This window comes from Typopeltis vanoorti, chromosome 26, assembly GCF_054136105.1.
Source record: "Typopeltis vanoorti isolate ZY-2024b chromosome 26, IOZ_Tvanoo_1.0, whole genome shotgun sequence".
In the NCBI taxonomy this organism is placed as follows: Eukaryota; Metazoa; Arthropoda; class Arachnida; order Uropygi; family Thelyphonidae; genus Typopeltis; species Typopeltis vanoorti.
This window is the reverse complement of record NC_143574.1, coordinates 20,537,976-20,561,667: the sequence shown is the minus strand read 5'-3', so window position 1 is coordinate 20,561,667 and position 23,692 is coordinate 20,537,976. Positions and strand designations below refer to the sequence as shown.

The 23,692-nt window shown below is 35.5% G+C and overlaps 1 protein-coding gene across 4 annotated transcripts in view; it reads left to right on the top strand.

Moving 5' to 3' along the window:
- Aldh-III (Aldehyde dehydrogenase type III) overlaps positions 1 to 22,390 on the top strand; it is a 199,302-nt gene extending 176,912 nt beyond the window's left edge. For all 4 annotated transcript variants that reach the window (XM_090415160.1, XM_090415161.1, XM_090415163.1 and 1 more), the window contains exons 11-13: positions 5,144 to 5,279; positions 12,593 to 12,743; positions 20,973 to 22,390. In XM_090415160.1, coding sequence (XP_090271286.1) covers positions 5,144 to 5,279; positions 12,593 to 12,743; positions 20,973 to 21,014 — 329 coding nt within the window. In that variant the 3' untranslated portion in view covers positions 21,015 to 22,390. The remainder of the gene's footprint in view (positions 1 to 5,143; positions 5,280 to 12,592; positions 12,744 to 20,972) is intronic.
- The last annotated feature ends 1,302 nt before the right edge of the window (positions 22,391 to 23,692 follow it).

Below are 23,692 nucleotides of genomic sequence, written 5' to 3'. Positions count from 1 at the left end.
AGAATGTTCCATGGAATTGGCAGTAGCATTGACATGCCTGTTTAATGAATCTTACAACAGCACAGGTTCCAAGGGAGTGGAAGGAGGGTAAAATTGTTCCATTGCATAAAGTTGGTGAATAAGGCTGTAGCGTCAAATTATAGGCTGGTTCTGTATATCTGGAGTTGTGGTGAAGGTGCTGGAGAGATTGGTGAGAGCTAGAATACAGAAATGGGTTGATAACAGCAATATTCTCTGTGGTTATCAGCATGAGTTTGTTAAGGAGAGATCATGTTTCACTAACTTACTTATGCACTATAACAAGGTGACAAATACCTTGGACAGGGGAGATGTATATACAGTGGTGTACTTGGATTTTGCAAAGGCTTTTGATAGACTGCCACATGACAAGCTATTAAATAAATTGAAACAGATGGGATTGGATAACAGACTTCCGAGTTGGATCAGTGACTGGCTTTTGAATAGGTATCAGAAAGTTGTATATGGGGGTGCAATATACTGAAAGAGAAAAGTCACTAGTGGTGTGCCACAGGGGTCAGTTTTGGAGCCATTGTTGTTCAGGTATGAGAATGATATTGGGATGAGTTTAACTAGTGGTATGCAGATGATGCAAAACTGGGGAGAGCAATGCAGAATAAAGTGGATGTTATGGCCTTACAAGAGGACTTGAATGGATTGTATGAATGGGCAAGTAAGTGGAACTTTCAGTTCAACGTTGCAAACTGTAAGGTTTTGAAATTTGGTAAGCAACAATGGGATGCAAAGTATACACTTGGTGGGGAAACTTAAAAGGAAGTAGAGGAGATGAGAGATATAGGAGTGATGGTGGACAAGGACCTAAAATTCAGGAGCCACATTGCACAATTGTGAAGATGTCACATCGGATACTGGCAATGGTGCAGAGCACACTGACATGCAGAAATAGAGAGGTTATGATGCCATTTTATAAGGCCTTAATCAGGCCTCACATGGATTATTGTGCACAGATTTGGTTGGAGATGAGAGATATAGGAGTGATGGTGGACAAGGACCTAAAATTCAGGAGCCACATTGCACAATTGTGAAGATGTCACATCGGATACTGGCAATGGTGCAGAGCACACTGACATGCAGAAATAGAGAGGTTATGATGCCATTTTATAAGGCCTTAATCAGGCCTCACATGGATTATTGTGCACAGATTTGGTTGTCAGGTTTTCATGGTGACGAGAATATATTGGAAAGGGACGAGAGAAGATTCACAAAGGTAGTCTTTGGAATGGGGAGTATGAGGGTAGATTGAGAGAATGTAAGTTGCAGAGCCTCACGAAGAGGGGAGAATATGATTGAGACATATAAGCTAGTCAGGAGTTGTTATCAGGTTGACATGGAAGAGTTTTTCATAGAATGGGGGCGGTAGAACAAGAGGCCATGCTCAAAGTCACTTAAGTCATGCCTTTCACCCACTCTGATGCATCAAATACACATCAAAAAAGAGAACTGTCGAGTGCCTGTCTGCCTGACTTATATAGCAAACTGCAACCACATGAAAGGTCTTTCTCTCTGTGTGTGTGAGAGAGTTTTACTTACCATGGTTAAATACAGGTTCTTCAGGTTAAATAAAAATTATTTACTCACAAGCAGTTAATTGCTTCTTCCTTCTTAAGTCAGATTGCCCACCATTTTCTCCTGAATTTCTTACAATAATCCTGTGAAAGTATTTCTAATATGTTTACTCAAGGATAATTCTAGATCACATTGATATCATATTTCACCAATCCATTACCGCTACACCTTTTAAACAGGTGTAAGTTTCTGAAGTTGAAAAATAAATACTGTTCACATTATGGTTAATAATAATAGATTTCTTCAAAGAATTTCAATATATTTTGAAAGACTTTTGTGGATAAAGTGTGCATTTTATTTTATGATACTCAACTCAAAAGGTTGAAAATCTCTAGCACATTATAGTATACTTCTTCATTGAGGGTTAGATAAGCTGAGAACACTATACTTAAGAAATGTTGTTTTTATATGTCTACAGGTCTTCAGTAAGAAAAGTGGCAGTGATATCATGCAGGTGATAAAAATCATCTGCCACCTAAACTTAATGTGGTAAATAGGTAAATAAAAGTATATAAATGTGATAAAAAAAATAATTATAAATTAAGCAGAAATTTTCCTCCCTGATTGGCCTTTATGCTAATATATGGACTATGGGTTCAGATCCAACTGCGACATCGATTTTTTGTGGGTGTCCAAGTTGATAGATGATAGACCAGATGGAGTAGAGATTAAATAATCCAGGAACTCTGAGAGACCACTTGAAGACTTCCATGAGTTGAATGGCCTCAACAATAATGATGAAACCATTCAACTCATGAAAGTCTTCAAGTGGTATCTCAGAGTTCCTGGATTATTTAATCTCTACCCCATCTGGTGTATGCTAAGGTTTTGTTCTTCATAGATAGGAATTAGCATTTAAAAAAAAAGTAAATATTTTTGTCTTATAAAAGACTCTAAATGAGAATCCATTTCTGTGTCTGTAGTCAGTCCTTAACACACAACAGGTTTCCATTCTGATTCCATCAAAAGTCAGAAATCACTATATGAACCATATGGATATGTTAACAATTAACATGTCCAAAATGCTAAAACGTATAGTTCTGCTTTTGTTATTTTTTAGCTAATTTTACTCTTTGCTTATAGTGAAATAATACAGTTTACAAATTATAACATAAAATTACCATGTTCAGTACTGTGTTGTTCTGTAATAAACATGAGTTTACGGTGCTTCTCTGCACTTGCAAATAAAATAATCAGTTGGAAACACATGGCTCAAAAGTAATTCTTCAAAATTAATGCTTTGTTAATTCTACAATTTATTGGAGAAGGGAAGAGAGACTTGGTAATCAACAACAAATTCTTGAAATTCAGGAATTGGAACAAAACGTTTCATGATGTTTGCCATATGTATAAATTGTGGAAGGTTTAGGCTCATCTTCAGGAGATGAGGTGACTGCAGAAGAAGGCTCCTTTAAAAATATGTACGTTACGTTCAAAGTAAGTGTGCACAGTTTCTTTTCTTTTTTGCATACATTTTTCTGCAAGCAACTACAGCTTGCATCATACTATGCTAAATCTGTCCGTTTTATCAAATAACCAAATTGCCTTATTGACAGAGGTGCCTCTGCCAATCTTTCCGTGTACATTTTGTTTTGGGATGGGGGAGTCGGCTTCTTGTTCATCTGTATTTTTCTCTCCATCTTTCTCCACTTCAAGCTCTGTAAGATCTTCATCAGAGAGATCTTCTTTCACAGCTTCCACTAACTGCTCTACTTCATTGTCAATATTTAACTCTTTAAACTAGCAGCTCTGTCTTATCACTGATCTCTTGCAAGGCTTTGTTGAATCCTGTGAATGCATGAACATGCATTTTTAACAATTTCTTTGAAACATGATTCATACACCTTGACGTTGCCTCTCTTTATACTGCATGTACATTCTTTGTACAATTTAAGATATATTCTTTCTGAAAGTTTTCTCGGCTTCAGTATTAACAATAGCCTGAGCAAAAGTATTTCTTAAATAAATGCCTTGAAAGCAGCAATAACACTCTGGTCCATGAGTTGCAGATATGAGGTAGCAGTCTGTGAACACGTTAATAGGATGTCTGTCATAAGAGTAGTCATAAGTCAAGGATTGAGTGTGTGCGCACACACACACACACACACATATATATATGTGTATATATATATATATATATATATATATATATACACACACATATATATATATACAGGGTGTCCCAAAATTCACTCAAGAAGTAATTTTGATAGAAAACACAGGATTTTAATTAAAAATTTTAATTTCTTATTGATTCATAAAGTATACAGTATAGGATTATGCATGGAATAGCATATCGGGTAAATGGCCTCCACAGCTTTGCTGGCACATATGCACTCTTTTGTCGAAATTTTCCATGACCGTTTTGCATAAATGTGGCTGAATTTCGTTGATACAGCACTCAATTTCCTCCTTCAAGGCATGGGTGGTCGTGGGCTTGTTGGCATAAACCTTAAACTTCAAAAAAACCCCAAAGAAAAAAGTCCAACAGCGTTAAGTCACATGATCTGGGCGGCTAATTCTGATCACCAAAACGGGAAATTACATGACCAGGAAATGACTCGTGCAGTAATTGAATTGTTTCTCGGGCTGTACGGCATGTGGTACTGTCTTGTTGAAACCACATGTCGTCCACATCCATATCTTGCAATTTAGGCACAAAAAACTGGATTATCATGTCGCGATAGCGAGCACCATTAACTGTTATTGCTTTTCCAGCCGCATTTTCGAAGAAGAATGGACCGATGATGCCTCCAGCCCAAAATCTGCACCAAACAGTGACACGTTGTGGATGCATTTGTTTCTCAACAATCACTCGTGGATTTTCTGAACCCCAAATGTGACAATATTGTCGCTTAACGAAGCCATCAAGATGAAAATGAGCCTCATCACTGAAGATGATTTTGTTCAAAAAATAAGCATCCACTTGTTGTGTTCCATAATCCATTCAAAGAACTCTCTTCGCTGTGTGTGGTCATTTTTAATAACCCTGAACTGTCAGCTGTCACGCTGTCTTTTTTTTTCTCGTTGGCAACACTTTACCGCACAAATGGCGTTAAATTTAAATCTTGTGTGAATTTTGGGACACCCTGTGTGTGTGTGTGTGTGTGTGTGTGTGTGTGTGTGTGTGTGTGTGTGTGTGTGTGTGTGTGTGTGTGTGTGTGTAAGCACTACTGATACACAATTAAGTACCAAAATATTAAATGCTACCATCTAGTTTTAACTAGACAGTTGAGAATGTTAGAAACATACTGTATACCAAATAAATCATATTAAAGTATATAATAATAATAAATGAAATGTTTTTTTCCCTGCCAATGTGTGTTGCTACTTGCAGTTACAAATTGGTTTGCAATGTGCCAGCACTGCTTGCATGTAAAGGCAGCACATTGGTAGATAAAATATTTCTTTCGTTATTATTAAAATGTGATGTTCATAAATGAACTTTGCTTATTGAATGATAGAAGACTTGGTTTCTTGAAATTTCAATCCTTTTAAAAAAAAAAAGTATAACTTCAAAATTGTCATTATCTTTTAGTTGATGCTCTTCCTTTCGGAGGTGTAGGACATAGTGGTATGGGAAGGTACCATGGAAAGTTTTCTTTTGATACTTTTTCTCATAAGAAGGCTGTTCTTGTACGGAATTTCCGTGCAGTAGGAGAAAAACTAGGAGAGTAAGTATTTATAATGTATTGAGCATAACTATCACAAAATGAAATATTCATGTAGTTAGTTAATGTGTTCTCAGTTTTAATGAATACTAATATAGAATTATAGAAAGGCAAAATATGGAAATAAAGATGCTCTTTCTTTTCGTTAGCTTATTCCAGTGTATCATATCCATCTCCATACAGTAAATTAGACTAGACAAGAAATTGTCTTGCTTTAATCCTTGCCATTGTAAGCAAAAAAAAATTTCACATGAAATATTTTCAGGCCTTGGTTACTTGTATGTGGACACTGTTGACTTTACATCAGATTGCTTCACATCCTACTAATGCACAGTGTGCTCCATTTTAGATGTGTGTATATTGCCATGCATTATGGAATAGCTTGCCACCCATCATTTTGATATGCGTACTGCCTTTACGTGCAAGCAGTACTGGTACATTACTAATACTTGCAGTTACAAATTGGTAGCAGAATAGGGTTGGATGACAGGCAGAGAAGATCATTAATGTATAGGAGGAAGAACATAGGTTACAGTACTGAGTCGTGGGGTACACCAGCATTCATTGAGAAATGTGATGAAAGGAAACCATATACAATAACCTGTAGTGAAAGTCCAGAAAGGAAGCTGGCAGTACATTCATATAGGTAGCGAGGAATACCATAGGATGGTAACTTGGTAAGGAGGCTATGATATCAGACTCAATCAAATGTCTAGGAAATATCAAGAACAACCACTTGAGCTTCTCCAAACTTTTCCATGGCTTACATCCAAAGGTGGGTGAAGTTAGCAAGATCTGCTGTGGAACCAGAATTGCGGAATCCATATCGATGATCAGTCATTAAGTAACCAGCAGGTCTTCAAGTAGTGAAGCAGTTGGCTATTAATGACCTCTTCCATTATTTTTTGAGAGTGAGGTCAGGGCAATGGGACAATAGTTTGATGGGTGACTTTTATCTTCTCCATTTTCAGGAATAGAATGGACAGAAGCTTGCTTTCAGGTTGTGAGATGGATGGCAGATGAGTATGACAGCTTGAAGAGGCGATGCAGGATGAGTGCGAGTTCTGGAGCTGAAGCATTTAGTAGAACTGGAGGAATACCATCAAGGCCAGAAGACTTACTGTTATCAAGGCTGTTAAGGATTTTTCTGATTTCCTTCTGGTGAAATTTCAGAGGAGGCATACTATGTTGCCTCACCCATATGATGCATAGGCACTTGGACATTAGCAGTGCAGACATTCTTTGCCATCAGGATGAGTGGATGAAAAGAGTTGAGTCCATTCAAATATGGTATGATAGTTGGAGCCCACAAGTTCAGTCATTTGGGCTTAGAGATTTCTGCCACATAGCATGTGCACCTGTCTTCTGTCAGTGAAGTTATTATGAAGTGGAAATATGATGGAATCACCAAGCCTCTCCCCTGAACTGGTAAGCCCAAGAAATGGACAAATTGAGACCAGTGAACTCTAAAGCATGTTGTCACAGTAAATTGTCAGTCAACCTTAGCAACCTTCACAAACGACTTCTGATTGTGCTCTGGAGCAGATGCCAGTGACAGAACTATTCACCAAAAGGTGTTTGCCCTTGGTTTTCATGATTGTGCTGTGAATCACAAGCCCTTGATTACACCTGTCAATGCCAGGCATCATCTGGAATGGTTCAAACAACACTCATTTGTTGGAAGTTTTTTCCCACTTGGTTAGACTATAATAAATTTAGTTTAATCCTTTATTATTATTATTATTATTGTTCCAGGAAACTCCAAGGAGTCGACAGACTCATCGAGGGAGGCCCTAACATCATGTTTGGAACAACTATTCAACATTCACACAGTATCTATCATATCTTGCCTTGAACTCAGTCGTAGCACCCACAATAGACTCTGGAAGCTTATTCCACTCATTCACCACTCTCCAAGTAAAAAACCTAGCTCTAACACCCTTGTCAACCACGCTCTTGCCCAGCTTCCATGCATGGCCCCTAGTCCTCCCACCACCAGTCATATTTTCAAAAATATCTTCTGGATCAATCTTATAAAAACCCTTCAGTAATTTGAATGTCTCAATCATATCACCCCTCCTTCGCCTATCGTCCAATTTCTGCAACCCACAAATCCTCAACCTATTCTCATAAGGTTCATTCCACAGACATGCTATCATCTTGGTCACTCGTCTCTGGACTCTCTCCACTTCCTCCCCATCACGAAGAAACCCTGGTGCTCATAACTGGGCACAGAAGTCCAGATGGGGTCTTATCAAGGCTCAATACAGAGGAACAACAACTTGTTTCTCTCTGCATGTTAAAGTATTTTTCATAAGCCAAGTGATTTGGTGAGCTGTTTTAGTTACTTTTGCAATGTGCCCCCCTAAACTTCAACTCCCTATCCACCAGCACTCACAAATCCCTGGCCTCATCAATCTCCTGGAGTACGGTTCCACCTATGTGATATACTGCTGCTATTCTTTTCACCCCAAAGTGCATAACCTTACACTTTGCCACATTAAACTGACATCCATTTTTCCTAGCCCAGTCCTCCAAACTATCCAAATCATCCTGTAAAATTTTGACATCCTGTGCACTCACAATTGCTCTACCCAACTTTGCATCATCAGCAAACAAGTGAACACTTCCTCTCAAATCCTTTCCAATATCATTGATGAACAAATTGAAAAGCAGTGGTCCAAGAACAGAGCCCTGCGGCACTCCACTAGTCACAAGATGTCTTTTTGACTTCACTCCTGAATAAACCACTCTCTGGTATCTCTCCTTCAACCACCCTTCTATCCATCTTACCAACCCTATATCTATCCCCATCTGCTCCAGTTTACTGATTAGGGTTCCAAGTGGTATCCTGTCAAAGGCCTTGGCAAAGTCCAGTAGTATCACTGTAAACCCATTACCCCTATCCAGTTCAGCTGTCACTGTGTTATAAAACGTGAGCAAGTTACTAAGGCATGATCTACCCTTCACAAAACCATGTTGTCCCCCATACAATATCCCATTTTCATCTATCCAATCCTGTATTCTTTTCTTGACTAATTTCTCTAAGACCTTGACAATGATTCCTGATATGCTAATCGGTCGGTAATTTAAAACAGCAGTCTTGGAACCACCTTTATGCAGTGGAACTATTTTCCTCTCCTTCCACCCGCTCGGGACTAACCCAGACCTGAGACTCAAATTAAACAAAATGGTCAAGGGTACTGACAATTCTTTAGCTGCTTCTCGTACTACATGAGCTGGTATACCATCCAATCCCACAGATGTATTGACATTGAGGTTATGCAATAGACTAACAATTTTTTGTTAAATTCTCCATTTAGATTTCTCCATTAAATTCTCCAGACTAACAACAGACTGACTGACAATTTTTTCCCATTTGATTAGACTATAATAAATTTAGTTTAATCCTTTATCCAAGTGTAAGCAAAGCTAAATTTATTATAGTTTGTCCTGAAGATACTTCAGGTGTCTGGATAAAAGATTAAACTAAATTTATTGTAGAGTCTAACCAAGTGGGAAAAAACTTCCAACATCTTTCTCTAAATCCAGAGTAATTTAATAATAAGGTGAGACACCTTTTGGCAACTCATATAGGTAAATATAACTTCACCATTGCTTCCACCTTGGTATCACCACCTCTGGGTCTGGCTCCCACTGACGAGACCTCAATAAAGGTCGAAACTGGTCTGGGTGGTGGCCATTCCCTTAATGCATAGCATTATACATGTCTGCAAGGAGATATGCTTTGCATTGTGGGAGATACTAAGATGAGTAGTGATAAGAGCTTGGTCCACCTTTACCACGAGTTGCCTCAGTCCTGAAGATACTTCAGTGCAAACTTTGTTTGCTTACACTTGGATAAAGGATTAAACTAAATTTATTAAACACTGTCATTTGAATCAATAGAAGATGTGGAGCTAAATGTGTGGTATACAATCTGGCAATCTGCTGGTCATGTCTGGACCTGCCGGGTGCCTGGTAAATGATACTTACAGGAATGTCTTGTATTGACCGTGAAATTTGGAGGGAGGGCAGCATAATGGTCTGGGACTGTTTTTCCTGGTTTGAACTGGTCCATTGGTTTCTATATCCGGATCTTTAAATGCCAATGCCTAGCATGACATTTTGGACACTTCCATTCTTCCCACACTGTGGCAACAGTTTGGAATAGGCCCTTTCCTGTATCATCATGATAATGCAGCTGCTCACAAAGCAAGGCCCCTAGCTCTGTTGCTTGAAGGTATATCCTTAACCATATCCTTAACACATGCTTAACCAATAGCTACATCCCACCCAAAAAAAAATAATAAAATCATGTAACAGCAACTCCCTTCCCCTTCAAAGCAGAGATTACTCAAAACCTGTGACCATTCCATATATATCTGGGGTACATCTGAAAAATTAACAAAAATCCTAAATAAATATGACCTTACAACCAGTTACGGACCATATAAAAAATCGGCATCTCTTATCGACCACATCCCTTAGTCCTACCAGGAGTATACCAGGTCACTTGAAGTTGTAAACTGTCCTGCTATGGCCAAACACGCAGAACAGTCAATATCAGGATATCTTAGGGTTGCTAGATTTTGGGAAACCAAATATGGGACATGGTTGACCAATAGAATGATGATGCTTTATGCCATGAAATGCCATAGTTATTTCATCAGCAACAACTTTTCTTTCATTGCTAGTATTTGGTTTTACAAAATAAGTATCAATACTTTTGGAACTGGAACTGGAAATGCTTAATTTGTGTTTCTGAGTATTAATATGTTTGGTAATATTCGATTCCCCCCCCCCCATGTGCAGTACTAAACATTTGTCTACAGATTTTGCATTCAACTTCATCGTTATGTTTTCCTTTTGCAATAAAGTTCCATTCTTTCGAATAATCATTGTTAAAAACACAATTTCGCTTTGCCATTGTTAAGGGCTTAAGGAAAGAAACAAAATTTAATTTACCTTTGTGTAATTAATAAAGAAAATTGATTTACCTTTAATTATATATTTTGTGTATTAACCAAATATCGCACATTCGAGATATTATTTTTTAATAATTATTGAAATAACATCCATGTACTGTACCAATTCTGCACCACACGATGTCCAAATAACTGGTTGAAAATAAGCAAATGCAGTATATCTGTACAGAATTATAAATGAAACGCTCATACTAAATAAAAAGCGCCCAGTGAAAAGGACCGTCACTGCCATGCTGCCACTGTAAACACAGTTAATTTCCTCAAATTGTCCGTTTTTATAACTTACAAATCAATTTAAGTTGGATTATTTGAAAAGAATACTGAAAATTATAATTGCTTAACATAATATTTATAATTTTATCTTTTCATTAAAAGTACAGGACATTAGGCTGTCCCTACAAGTACGATACAGGACAGTCCCGTATATACGGGACGTCTGGCAAGCATAGGATATCTGAATACAAGGACTACATCTGGTTCCACCAGTACAGCCACTCAGGACTTGCTGACCATGCTTTGGACACCCACCACAGAATACACTGGCAGAAGGCTACTCTGTTACACTGCAACAAATACAAGTATGAAAGACTGACTATTCATTGAATCTGCTTTAGCCTTAAAAAAAACTTTCCAAACTTCAACAAATGTGGGTGCATGAAACTACTCCAAATCTGGTAAGCATACATATTGGGTTGTCTTGGCCATTGGGCCAACAGCCAAGACAATTAATTCATTAGGCAGCACTGTTTAGGACTCTAGGCCTGACTTCTGTTGCCTTTATTCAACCTCATTTGCTCAGTGTTAATGTCTGAGTGCACTTATAACTGTTTTTTGTGATCCCTGATGATGGCAATGTAACATTGCCAAAATTAAGGGGATATTAAATCCCACATTATCTCAAAGCCAAATAAGAAACTCAAAGATCAGAATCGAAGAGTTTCATGCCGAATATAGTAAACTATAAAAGTTCTGGCGGATTGTAGCATAAGTTTTTGACAACTCGTATAGCAAAGTACATAAGTTATTTTCGCTATAACATCAGTATTACCTGGTCTACATACTCACTGATGAGACCTCAATAAAGGTTGGAACCGGTCTGGGTAGTGACCTTCCACCATAATGTATAACATCATACATTTCCTAGGAGATGTGTTTTACATTATGGGTAATACTAAGAATAGTGATCAGAACTTTACCCATCTTTGCAACGAGTTGCCTTAGTGTTGAACTATGTGCTTTAGCTTACACTACAATCTGCCGGAACTTTTATAGTTTACCATATTCGGCATGAAACTCTTTCATTCCGATCTTTGAGTTTCTTATTCGGCTTTGAAATAATGTGGGATTTAATATCCCCTTAATTTAAATAGTATTAATTAAATTTTTTTGTAATTAATATTCTAGTATATGTTTTCATTTACTGAAAACATATACTAGAATATTAATTACTATGTATAACCAATCTTAGTTTTTATCTCTTCCTCTGCTCCTTGTTTATTTACAGTATTATTGATCCTAGGCAATTAAAGTTCTCCACTGCTTCTAAAATTTGACCATCCAGTACTGTCTCCTTTTTGTGTATTATTTATTTTCATTTCATTTATTCTTAATCCAACAGTCAGAGCTTCTTCATTAAGGTTTATTGTTTTTGTCTTCATCTGTTGTTGTGTGTGCTAGTAAACATATATCATCTACAAAATCCAGGTCATGTAGTTGTTTTATTAAATTACACTGTATTCCGTTTGTGTTTTTCATGGCATAACCCCAATAAGAAATATTGTTGCAAAGAGAATTCACCCCTGTCTAACTCCTGTTCTAAAAGTTCTCTATTGTGTATGATTTGTATTTTCTATTTTTCATAATTTTTTTTTAACTATGTTGATAATTTTGCATGATAATATGACATTAATGTCTTCTGTCAATTTTTTTTTTTAATCAAAGTTGATATAAAGATTTGACTACCATTATATTGACCATTCTGTTATTATTCTGAATGTTGCTATTTGATTTGTACATGACCTGTTGGTTCTAAATCCATGTGTTCTTTTAGGGTTCAGTATTATTTTTTTTATACCCCCCCCCGACACAGCCTCCTTAGTATATATATAAAACTGATAAAAATAGAAAAAAAAAAAGCTTTGTTCATAATGATTATTGTTGTACTTAATCAGTTGATATAGAAGTGCACCAACACTTTTTACTTTTATAATTCTATTTTTTTTTGTGTGTGTGTTGCATACTCTTTTGACACTTTTTCATCTTAATTTTATTTATTTATTTATTTTTTTTTTCCTGATTGTACAAGTTTACATTTATTTTTCTTTCCAGGGCTCGATATCCACCTTATAGTGAAAGCAAAATCAAATACTTGAAGCGAATGTTAAGAAAACGCCAGAATCTGTTGCCTTCCTATAGTATCCATCTAGTTGTATTCTTCTTTGGATTTGCCTGTGCTGTATTAGTAAAAGTTATACTCCATGTAAGTAAAACACTGAAGTTGAATTTTTTTTTTTAATGTTGAGCCCATACACGAGAGGTTGGTTGATCAACCTATAGTACATTAGTACCGTGTGTGGGTATATAGTTCATTAATGTTAAATACTTCTGCATAGATGTCTTTGGTTGGTTGTTTCTGCTAATTGAGATCTAGGTTAATTATTGCAACTTGATAATACATCATATATTTGGATTTAAGTATTTCATGCCATACTCCACAAATTGTCTTTACCAACTGGAGAACTTACTCAGCAAAGGTGAGGTTACTATTATTAGGACTTACAGCCAAAGCAACTAGGTCTGGGAGGCTAATGTATTACGTCTGTAAATTGCATATGTTCTTCTGGCTAGTTTACCTGTTTTCTTCGATGTAAAACAAAGTTTGCAGGAGGAAAAACATACCATTTTCCATGAGAGAGAGAGATTGGCTAACTTGCCTTCAAATGAAATAATCCATATAAAGGTTCTTTGTATCCTAAAACAGAATTCAAACTCCAGGTCTTTTCATCCAAAAGTAATCAGCAATACTGAATGCTAAGGGCTGAAGTGAGTAGAAGGATAACTGTGAGGGTGAAAAGATGTATTATTCAGATAGTCATACTTTTGATTGCACTGCTGTAATTGGAGGGATTCTACAGTGGTCAGTGTTTGTTTTATTATTAGTGACATTTAATCTTTGAAGAAGATATTGAATGGGATGGGATTAAAAGTTCAAGCTAGATAAATGGGAGGAAACATTCACATAGCCTGTAAGTAATGCAGAGAACAGACTATTTCTTCTGATTCACTGTTTAGTCTTCAACTTTCTATGGCATACCCTGTTATTAGGGATTTACTTGGATACTGAATGAATGAGAATTCATTCCATATGGCAATTTTGGGCCTAGCTGACCAAACTGTATTATAGAACACACACAGTTACAATAGCAAACAAATTAATCTGAACATGCTGAATCTTTGTCAGGTTTTGGTTTCTGTTCACAACAATTTTGGTTTGGTTTACTATTTTCGGTTTTGATTTAAGTTCACTATTTTGATTGAGTGCTGCATGTTTTAACTGTCTCCATGATCTTTATTAATAGTGTAAACAAGTTGACATTTGTAGTAGAAAGTACTAATTTAATCAACTCGAAAGAAATATGTGAAGTGGTCTGCAAAAGTGGAAAAATATGAACTCCATGCTAAACACAAGAAGCAGTCTATGAAAAGGAGAAATTATGTAAACGGTTCCTAGCTAATAAGTCAGGATGCGCTCTTGGGAAAATGGAGCAAAATATAAGAGCAGTAAGTTATCTATAAAAGTAGCTAAACTAAAGTCGCAAAAATTTTGGAAATAATATACATGGACTACTAGAAATAAAAGTAATGGATGATTCATTGTTAATTAACTTAACCTTTAATGGTAGAATTTTTGCCTGTGTCAAAGATAGCTTCCAGCATCTAACAAAACTTTCATCCAATTTCTAATATAAAGTGTGTGTAAAATAAGAAAGGTTAGCAGATCAAAAAAAAGTGCTATTTGCCATAAAAGAAATAAACACAGCCCATCAGATCTATTTGTGTTTGTACAGTGAAGTAGTTTCACCAGTTTCCTTATAAATATATTTCATAAGGGATCTGCTCGTATGGAGGATTTGTCTTATTCTAGAAGATGACTAGGGATAAGGAAGTGATAATTCCATAGTATAAGGAATTAATCAGGTGATAACTGGATTTCTGTGCACAAATCTAGTAATCCAGATATGTGTGATAAGTGCTAGTGAATGCAGAAGCAAGTGATTGCCTCGAACTTTGGAATGTTGAGTACACAGACTGATTAAGGGAATGTGCTGTGCAGAATTTGGGAGATAGGAGAAAAAGAGGTGATATGATTGAGACATAACAAATTGGTGAGAGGAACCTATCAGATTAATGTAGGGAAGATATGATAATAGGTGGAGGAACAAGACATCGTCGTAGGAAACTGTAAGAGCCATGTGAATAAGAAAGTGAACAGGAGTGAAAGGGTCAAAGTTGTATAACTGAGAGGAGACCTCCACATCGCCTTTAAAGGAATGCAAAGAACCGACCATGACTTCTGACCTAATGTCCAATCCTCACCTTCTCATGGTACACCCTGTTAGGTATCTACCTGGACACTGAACGAACGAGGTTGGGTTATTAATTTGGGATTTAGCTCACCAAATTGTATTCTTATTGGCTTAAACCAGAATATAAAATGATGGTACCACATGAGAGAATTTCATGCCAGCTGGGACGTTGCCCGGTTAAACAAGGCATCCTTTGTTTTCGCCAGGGATCCAGGGCGAACAACGAAAAGTCAGCTACTGGAACAAATCCTAAAACACACCCCAACTCAACATCACCAGAGTTCAAGATTGATACTGTCAACATACGAAGCCTGAATGGCAAAGAAATGGAGATAGCTGAGGAATTGGATAAGTACCAGATCGATATAATGGGATGACTGAAACAAAAAAGACAAAAACTGGTAAGATCTTTCTGAGCAATAAATACAAAATGTTATATTCAGGCAATGACAATCAAGGAAAGGAATAGCCATAGTATTCAATACTAAATACCAGGCTAATCTTGAATGGTACGCAGTCTCAAGTACAGTGATGTGGGCAAATATCAGAATGGAGAACTGGACAATGGGACTTATTTGTGCCTATGGTCCAACAGAAGGTTCTACTAAGGTAGAACCTTCTGTTGGACCATAGGCACAAATGGGGATCTGAATAGTAGAGTAGGAAATGATTGTCTGACATAAAAAATATTTCGGGAAAATTTGGAGAAAAGAGCAAAGCTAATAATAATAATGGCAAATACCTGTTGGATTTCTGCTCAGCACACAGACTGGTTATTACTAATACAATGTTCCAACATAAAAATGTGCACAAATTCAGATGAAGAGAAGAGGCAAGGAATAAGAAAAGTCTCGTTGACTTTGTCAATAGTGATGTTTTCTCCCTGGTGCAGAGGATTTGAAATTGAAAGTGATCGCTATTTAGTCTTGAGCAGAGTAAAATTGAATTTTGTATTGAAAAGAAGAACATGTAAGAAAGTTTTAAAGTGAATAAAAGTTCAGCGGCTCTCAGATGTGAACTATAGACTAAAATACACAAACATTATTCAAGAAAAAATGAAAGCATTTGAAAAGTGGACCCAAACCTTGGAGATTCATTGGCAAGTCCTGAAGAAACCACTGACTGATTCAGCCAGAGAGGCAGTGAAGGAAAAGAAGAAAGCATATCAAAAGTTCCTGGCAAATAAGTCAGCTTGTGCTCTTAGAGAATACAGAGACAAATGTAAGAAAACTAAACACTGTGTGAAACTAGCTAAATAAAAGTCATGGGAGGACTTTGGTAAGAACATACAAAATAAATATCAATAAGAAATTTAGTTTAATCCTTTATCCAAGTGTAAGCAAACAAAGTTTACGCCTGAAAATATCTTCAGGACTGAGGTAAGGTGGTGCAACACCAGGAAACTCTGAGCAAAGGTGGACCAAGCTCTCATCACTCGTCTCAGCATCTTCCAAGGATATACATTATGTAGGAATGTGGTATTAAACCTGATATCAAAATTGGGAATGTTAATGTCAGCTCTTTGCTTTATGCAGACGATGTTATATTTCTAAATAAATCCACTAGAAGTTTGCAAGATTCCCTGACTAAATTGAATAACTGCTGTAATAGATATGGTATGAAGGTCAGCAATAACAAGACAAAGATAATGAAAATAACAACTGCATTGTGAATGGAGAACCAATAGAAACAAGTAAAACATTTCAGCTACTAAGGCACAATTTTTAGTGAAGATGGTAAATTAAATATGGAAATAGACAACAGAATCAACAAAGCTGGTGTGGTAGGAAGTGAACTGAATAAATTTATATGGAATAAGAGAGAAATTAGTCAAAACGCTAAATTAGCTGTATACAAGACAGTGTTCAAACCAATTTTAACTTGATTGATCTGAGAGCTGGGTCAGAAATATAACACTTAACCAAAGACTAGAGACCACAAATATGAGAGTCCTGAGAAAGATTAGGGGCATGAACAGATTGAATCAATGACAATATCATATTAAAAACAAGGATATTAAGAAATAATTTGACATTGTCAGCATCCAGGAATGCGTTAGCAGAGCTAATCTCAGATGGTATGGTCACTGAAATAGAATGGAAGAGGAAAGATTATCAAAACAAGTGTTCTCTGCCAGGTTGGCAGGAAAAAGACCCAGAGGAAGACCAAGATTTGGTGGATTGATTCAGTAAAAAGTGCCTTAGAAGATAGAAACATAAGATCTGATAATGTTGGAGTCTTGACAAGTAACAGACTGATTTGGAGGAAAATTGTAGAGAGGAAGTTAGTACTACATGAAAAATTTACATCATTACTATCACAATATCACACCCCTTGAGGGTACATTATAGGTAGTAGTGAATGCTCCACTACTGAATGTTTTCAAGGCATGTGGTGCATGTGTGTGTGAGAGAGATTAGTTTTGACTCTCATATTTTCTTTTGAATGCATGAAGGCCTAGAAATAATATTAATAATAAATGTTTACAATTTTTGTTTATTCATAGGAAATGAGTAAATTCTAATAGATAAATGATACATCAGTAAATCAAAATATACACATTTTGTTATACATCTTTACTAACATAATTCTGAATGATGGCATTATGGGATATTATGCCCTTTTTTTTTTTTTTTAATTTTTAAATTATTTTTTGGTTTCATTTCATGTGATTAATGATACAATGATTTTTATCATTCAAAGGAAAGTGGAATGCGTTTCTTAATCACTAAATCTTGGGTCAAACCCTTTTAACTCATTTACCGCTTCATTCCTGATAATGATAAACTTTCCTCCCTTCAATTGGACAAGCTTATTTTAAATTATGACTGGCATTCATCCTCTGCATGTTAACTGTAACATGTAGAGCACACTACATGTTATAGTTAACATGCAACAAACGAGCAAGTGAAACAATTCAAACTGTAACAGAAAAAAGATCTGAAGTCCTAAAGTTTAATACACATTTTTTTTTTAATAATTTAATTCATTTGTCGTGATAACACCAAATGAACGTTAAAATAAGTTATGAACTTTCCTCCCTTGTTCTTCTGCTTTCGTTATAGTTAGGTGGGAGAGAACATAAGTGCTGAATGGGTAATACTTTTTGGAAGAAAAAAAAAATTCAAAAGAAAAAATAACATGCATTCTTAGTTTCAGGACATAATGTTAAATTGTTTCCAGAAGGAGAAAAAAATAATGAGGAACACTTGCCTCTATGTTTGTTTATGTAAACAAATGCAATTCTTATACAAATAAGAAAAGAGTAGGAAAAAAATTGAAATTTTTTCACATAATCTGGAGGTAGTGTTTTGGAAAATAATTGTTTGTGTGGTTTGGATTTTCCTAACTGTTATGCCATTGTCTTGTAATATTAATGTTGTTATTACTATTTGACACTATGGAGTATGAGGATTCATTTATAGGAGCCCACTGCACAATCCAGCCCTATATTACAGTTGAAGGTTTTAAAATATTTTACTTGTAAGCAGGGCTGGTCCGAGAGCATCCAATGCACCTAGGCAAAGAAAATTTAGGCACCCCTATATATCGTCTCTCTCCATATATATTTTGTCATACTCACACAAGCACACGTACGCTTAAGTCTTAGCGTCCCTAAGCGATTGCCTAGGTTCGCCTAATGATAAAACTGGCCCTGCAAGTAAGATCCTAAATATATGCAATTTTGCTGTGATAATTTTCCATTATTCTCAAAATGCAATCTTAAAATGCAAAATTCAATAATAAAGTAAAATGAGTTACACCTCTATGTATAAATAAAAGAAAAAAACAGTTTAATAATATTAAGACACATTTTTTAAAAATATATAATATTTTGAACTTTACTTCAATAATAGAAACTTTTGTTAAAATATAAAAAAAATAAGACAAGGAAGTAACATCTTATTTGTTTTTTGGGCCAAAAATGTACCAGCTAAGAGACAATGTTTTTAAAAAGAACATTGTCTTTTGCCAGAAACAGTTCTTCTGAAAACCACTTTATCTTGGAAATAACTGTAGAAATCCTTATCAGAGACAGTAAAATGATCAAACATTTAAAAATCAACTGCTGTATCCTCTGAAAGAGCCGACAAAACATTACTGCACTACTGGAATATCCACTACTAAATGCACCACTTTAATATCAAATAAAAATTTTCTCATATAGAGAAATTTTCCTATATGAGAAACTTCTAGAGTCTCCATAGCTCAGTTGGTATAGACGAAGCCCTATGGTCAGAAAGACCTGGGTTCAATTCCTGTACATGACATGAGGAACTTTTATCTGGTCTCATACAGAGGTAGAGGGGGGTTTTTTTTCACCTGGAAACTCTGGGGTTTTTATCCCTCGGAACAAGCAAACTGGCCCTGTGAACACACACAAATCTACAATCCAAAATATATAGAGAGAACTTTTCTCCTGCATTTGGTTCTAGGGGCCCTTGTGCAGTATTAGCCCTAGTGTTCTTATTATGGATAGATCCATAATTGCAAACTTTCAATACAAAGATGCCACCTAAGATGACGATGATATGAGAAACTTAATTTATCAAGCTCCAAAGTTCACGTAATTTTCTTCTATAAATGTTATTTCAGTTACTTTTGTAACATAGTTTTCAAAACATCTATCTTTCTTTCTTAGAGACTAATATTCATGGAACTTTCTCTCACTAGTTCCAAAAAATCCTTCCATATCTGACCATATCTGTACACAGCTCTATCCAGCTGTTGACTAGTTACCAAGTTCTTTTCACTTGCACATGCTGTAGCGCACACAGTTCCAGTTTTACTTCAGTTGTGTAGTAAGGGAAACTGCCATCATTACACATTATCTTCATGGCACTTTGCTTGAAAGCAGTAAAAACTCACGTTTTTAGTGAACTAAGTAAATCTTTTTCATCTTATATTTTAGCATACACAAATATTAAACTATAATACTAATTTTAGTCAGACGACTAACAAGCGAATCACTTAGTTTAAAATTAATGCTCTATAAATGTAATACGTAAACAATGCACAACTACATATACATATAAAAACAAACAATAAATCATGCCGTTTTCACAATATAAATAAAGTGGTATTAAACATGATATCAAAATTGGAGATGTTAATGTCAGCTCTTTGCTTTATGTGGACGATGTTATACTTCTAAATAAATCCGCGACAAGTCTGCAAGATTCCTTGACTAAATTGAATAACTGTTGTAATAGATATGGTATGAAGGTCAGCAATAAAAAGACAATGAAAGTAAGCAGAATCATTGAAAATGTCAACAGTGTTGTGAATGGTGAACCTGTGGAACAAGTAAAACATTTCAGCTACTTGCGCACGATTTTTAGTGAAGATGGTAAATTAAATATGGAAATATACAACAGAATCAACAAAGCTGGTATGGTAGGAAGTCAATTGAATAAATTCATATGGAATAAGAGAGAAATTAGTTGGAACACTAAATTAGCTGTATACAAGACAGTGTTCAAAGCAGTTTTAACTTATGGATCTGAAAGCTGGGTCAGAAGTAAAACACTTGACCAAAGACTAGAGACTGCAGATATGAGAGTCCTGAGAAAGATTATAGGCGTGAACAGATGGCATCAATGGCAATATCATATTAAAAACGAGGATATTAGGAAAGAATTAGACATTGTCAGCATCCAGGAATGCATTAGCAGAGCTAATCTCAGGTGGTATGGTCACTTAAACAGAATGGGCGAGGAAGATTAGCAAAACAAGTGTTCTCTGCCAGGAAAACGATCCAGAGGAAGACCAAGATATAGGTGGATTGATACGGTACAAAGTGCCTTAGACAATACAAATATAAGATCTGATAATGTTGGAGTCTTGACAAGTAATAGACTGATTTGAAGGAAAATTGTAGATAGGAAGTTAGTAATGATGTAAATTTTTCATGTAGTACTGTCATATCCTGTACACCTCTTGAGAGTACATGGCAGGAATTTGATGATGATAAAATAGAATATAATACTTTTATACTTGCAGAATTGAATGTATGTTTAATTATAAATTTAATCAAGTTTTAGTAGCTTTCAATGTTAAAAAGGAAAAAAAAAAAAAAACAGTATATAATTAAAATGCATTTTTAATTCCATTCTTTGTAGTTTTCCGGTGGAAATTCTTACGTGCCAGAGCCTTTACAGTAATCTCTTGGACAATGATGTGCTATATAGTGGGGGGGGGGGGAATAGAAAATTGCAGGATATTGTGGACAAAATGCAATGGTATCGGTCTTAGTATTGCTTAACTTCAAATCATTTGGTTTAAATTATGTCTAGTAATATTTAAAAAAAAAAAACAAATTAGAGAAAATTCACAAAAAAGATTGTTTTTGTAGAACCCAAATTTTGGGGTTTTGAATTGTTGAACATTGTTTATATATTTACTACATCCTGTATGTATTTTTATACCTTGTTACAATTGTACATGGAATGCATATTTCGTGTGGTGCTGTCATCAGTTTTGTACATTCTTTATTATTTAGTTGTGAAAAGTTAATCATGTTTTTATTGGAGAGCTCATCACATAAGAATCACTGTTTCCATTAATTTTTCCCTTTAACATTTCATCATATACTCTGATTTTAAGTAAATCATATTATGATCCATTTGTCATTATGCGTTTAAATAAATAAATGCAGTCTGCTATATCTTATGATTATGCAAAAAAGACCTGATAGTAAAATTAACTGTATAAAGTTTTACAGAAAATGTATTTACATTAAATATGTTGTACATTTAGTCCAGCTGGGCAATTGGTTCTCTGATAGCTTCAAATGTGTTAAGCTATTGCGACAAGACTAAATAATTGTACCATAGTATCACAAACATAATAAAAGAATGATTTGTATAATATTTAGATTGAAGATATGAGAGAAAAGTAAATACTATTGCCAAATGAATTGTAAATATATATAGTTTAATGTGGAAACTGTCTAAATAGGAAATCATTCACCATTCGTTTTTCCATGGCAGATAATATTTTTTTTTTTTTTTTAAGTCCCCACATTTTTGGGACCAGTTGTTTTTTTATTTTCATTTAAAATATAAAATCAGTTCTACTCTTAATAATAGGACACTGATAATTCTTATTTAATCAACAATCTGCTCCACCATCATATTTCATCTGGAGTTCTTGGTAGTATCTTAAAGAGAATTGCAGTTTTTAGTACTTTTCTTTTAGTACCATATCAAACTGTGGCATTTATGGTACATACATTGTACTGTTCCATACTACTCAGTTTTTATAGACACTAGTTGATATATCTGAAGAAAAATTTTAGTCATATATTCCTTGAAAAGTTTCTTAGAAGCTTCATTTCCTGGCAGTTAAGCTAATGTACACTTTTTTTTTCTGCAGAAACTATGTGCACATATGTTACTATATTTTAATATTCCATGTGAAATGCATAATCTGTATATCTTGTAAATCTATTGTGTTTTAATATTTGTAGAAGAAAAAAAATTATAAGTATATGTACACATGCAATTTTTGATATATTAATAAAGATTTGCACAGTGTATTTAGTTACACCTCCTCAGACACTTTATTTTTTTAATATAAGTTTACTTGGTGGAAGATAAGTCATTTATCATAGCGAATGAAAAATATTTGCTTGCTTTACTTTAAAAACTTTTTTAAAAAGAAAGCAAGCTGATTCATGGGGTTACTGCAGTAAATGAAATCCCTTTATAATAAGTTTAGTTTAATCCTTTATCCAAGTGTGAGCAAACAAAGTTTGCGCCTGAAAGTATCTTCAGGACTGGGGTAAGGTAGTGCAACACCAGGAAACTCGTGGCAAAGGTGGAGAAAGCTCTCATCACTCCTATCTCAGTATCTCCCATAATGCAAAGCACATCTCCTTGCAGATATGTGTAATGCTATGCATTAAGGCAAGGGCCACTACCCATACTGGTTTCGACCTTAATTGAGGTCTTGTCAGTGGGGGCCAGGCCCAGTAGTGGAGATACAAAGGCAGAAGCAATGAGAGGTCATCCTGGTGTTGCACTACCTTGCCAAAGAGTATGCAACCTTATTATTAAATTACTCTGGATTCAGAGAAAGATTTTGAGAGTTTATTTTTCACTTGGTCAGACTATAATAAGTTTAGTTTAATCCTTTATCCAAGTGTGAGCAAACAAAGTTTGTGCCTGAAAGTATCTTCAGGACTGGGGTAAGGTAGTGCAACTCGTGGTAAAGGTGGAGAAAGCTCTCATCACTCCTATCTCAGTATCTCCCATAATGCAAAACACATCTCCTTGCAGATATGTGTAATGCTATGCATTAAGGCAAGGGCTACTACTCATACCAGTTTCAACCTTTATTGAGGTCTCGATAGTGGGAGCCAGGGCCCTTGCCTTAATGCATAGCATTACACATATCTGCAAGGAGATGTGCTTTGCATTATGGGAGATACTGAGATAGGAGTGATGAAATCTTTCTCCACCTTTGCAACAAGTTTCCTGGTGTTGCACTACCTTACCCCAGTCCTGAAGATACTTTCAGGTGCAAACTTTGTTTGCTCACACTTGGATAAAGGATCAAACTAAACTTATTATAGTCTAACCAAGTGAAAAATAAACTCTCGAAATCCCTTTATCTTCATGCATTATGTGCAACAGTATATGCTGGGTCATCAGTTTTGGTATGATGTGGGAAAATATTCTTTATACATAACTTATTTTTAACAGTCCATGTGTTATCTGATATCACAGATCTCTTTTCCTTTGCTGTCCATTCTAGATATTTCTCTAAGAAATTTTATAGACATAGGATACCTGTATGGGTGCTCCCTTCTTACCCTCATTCCCTTGTCAATTTTTTT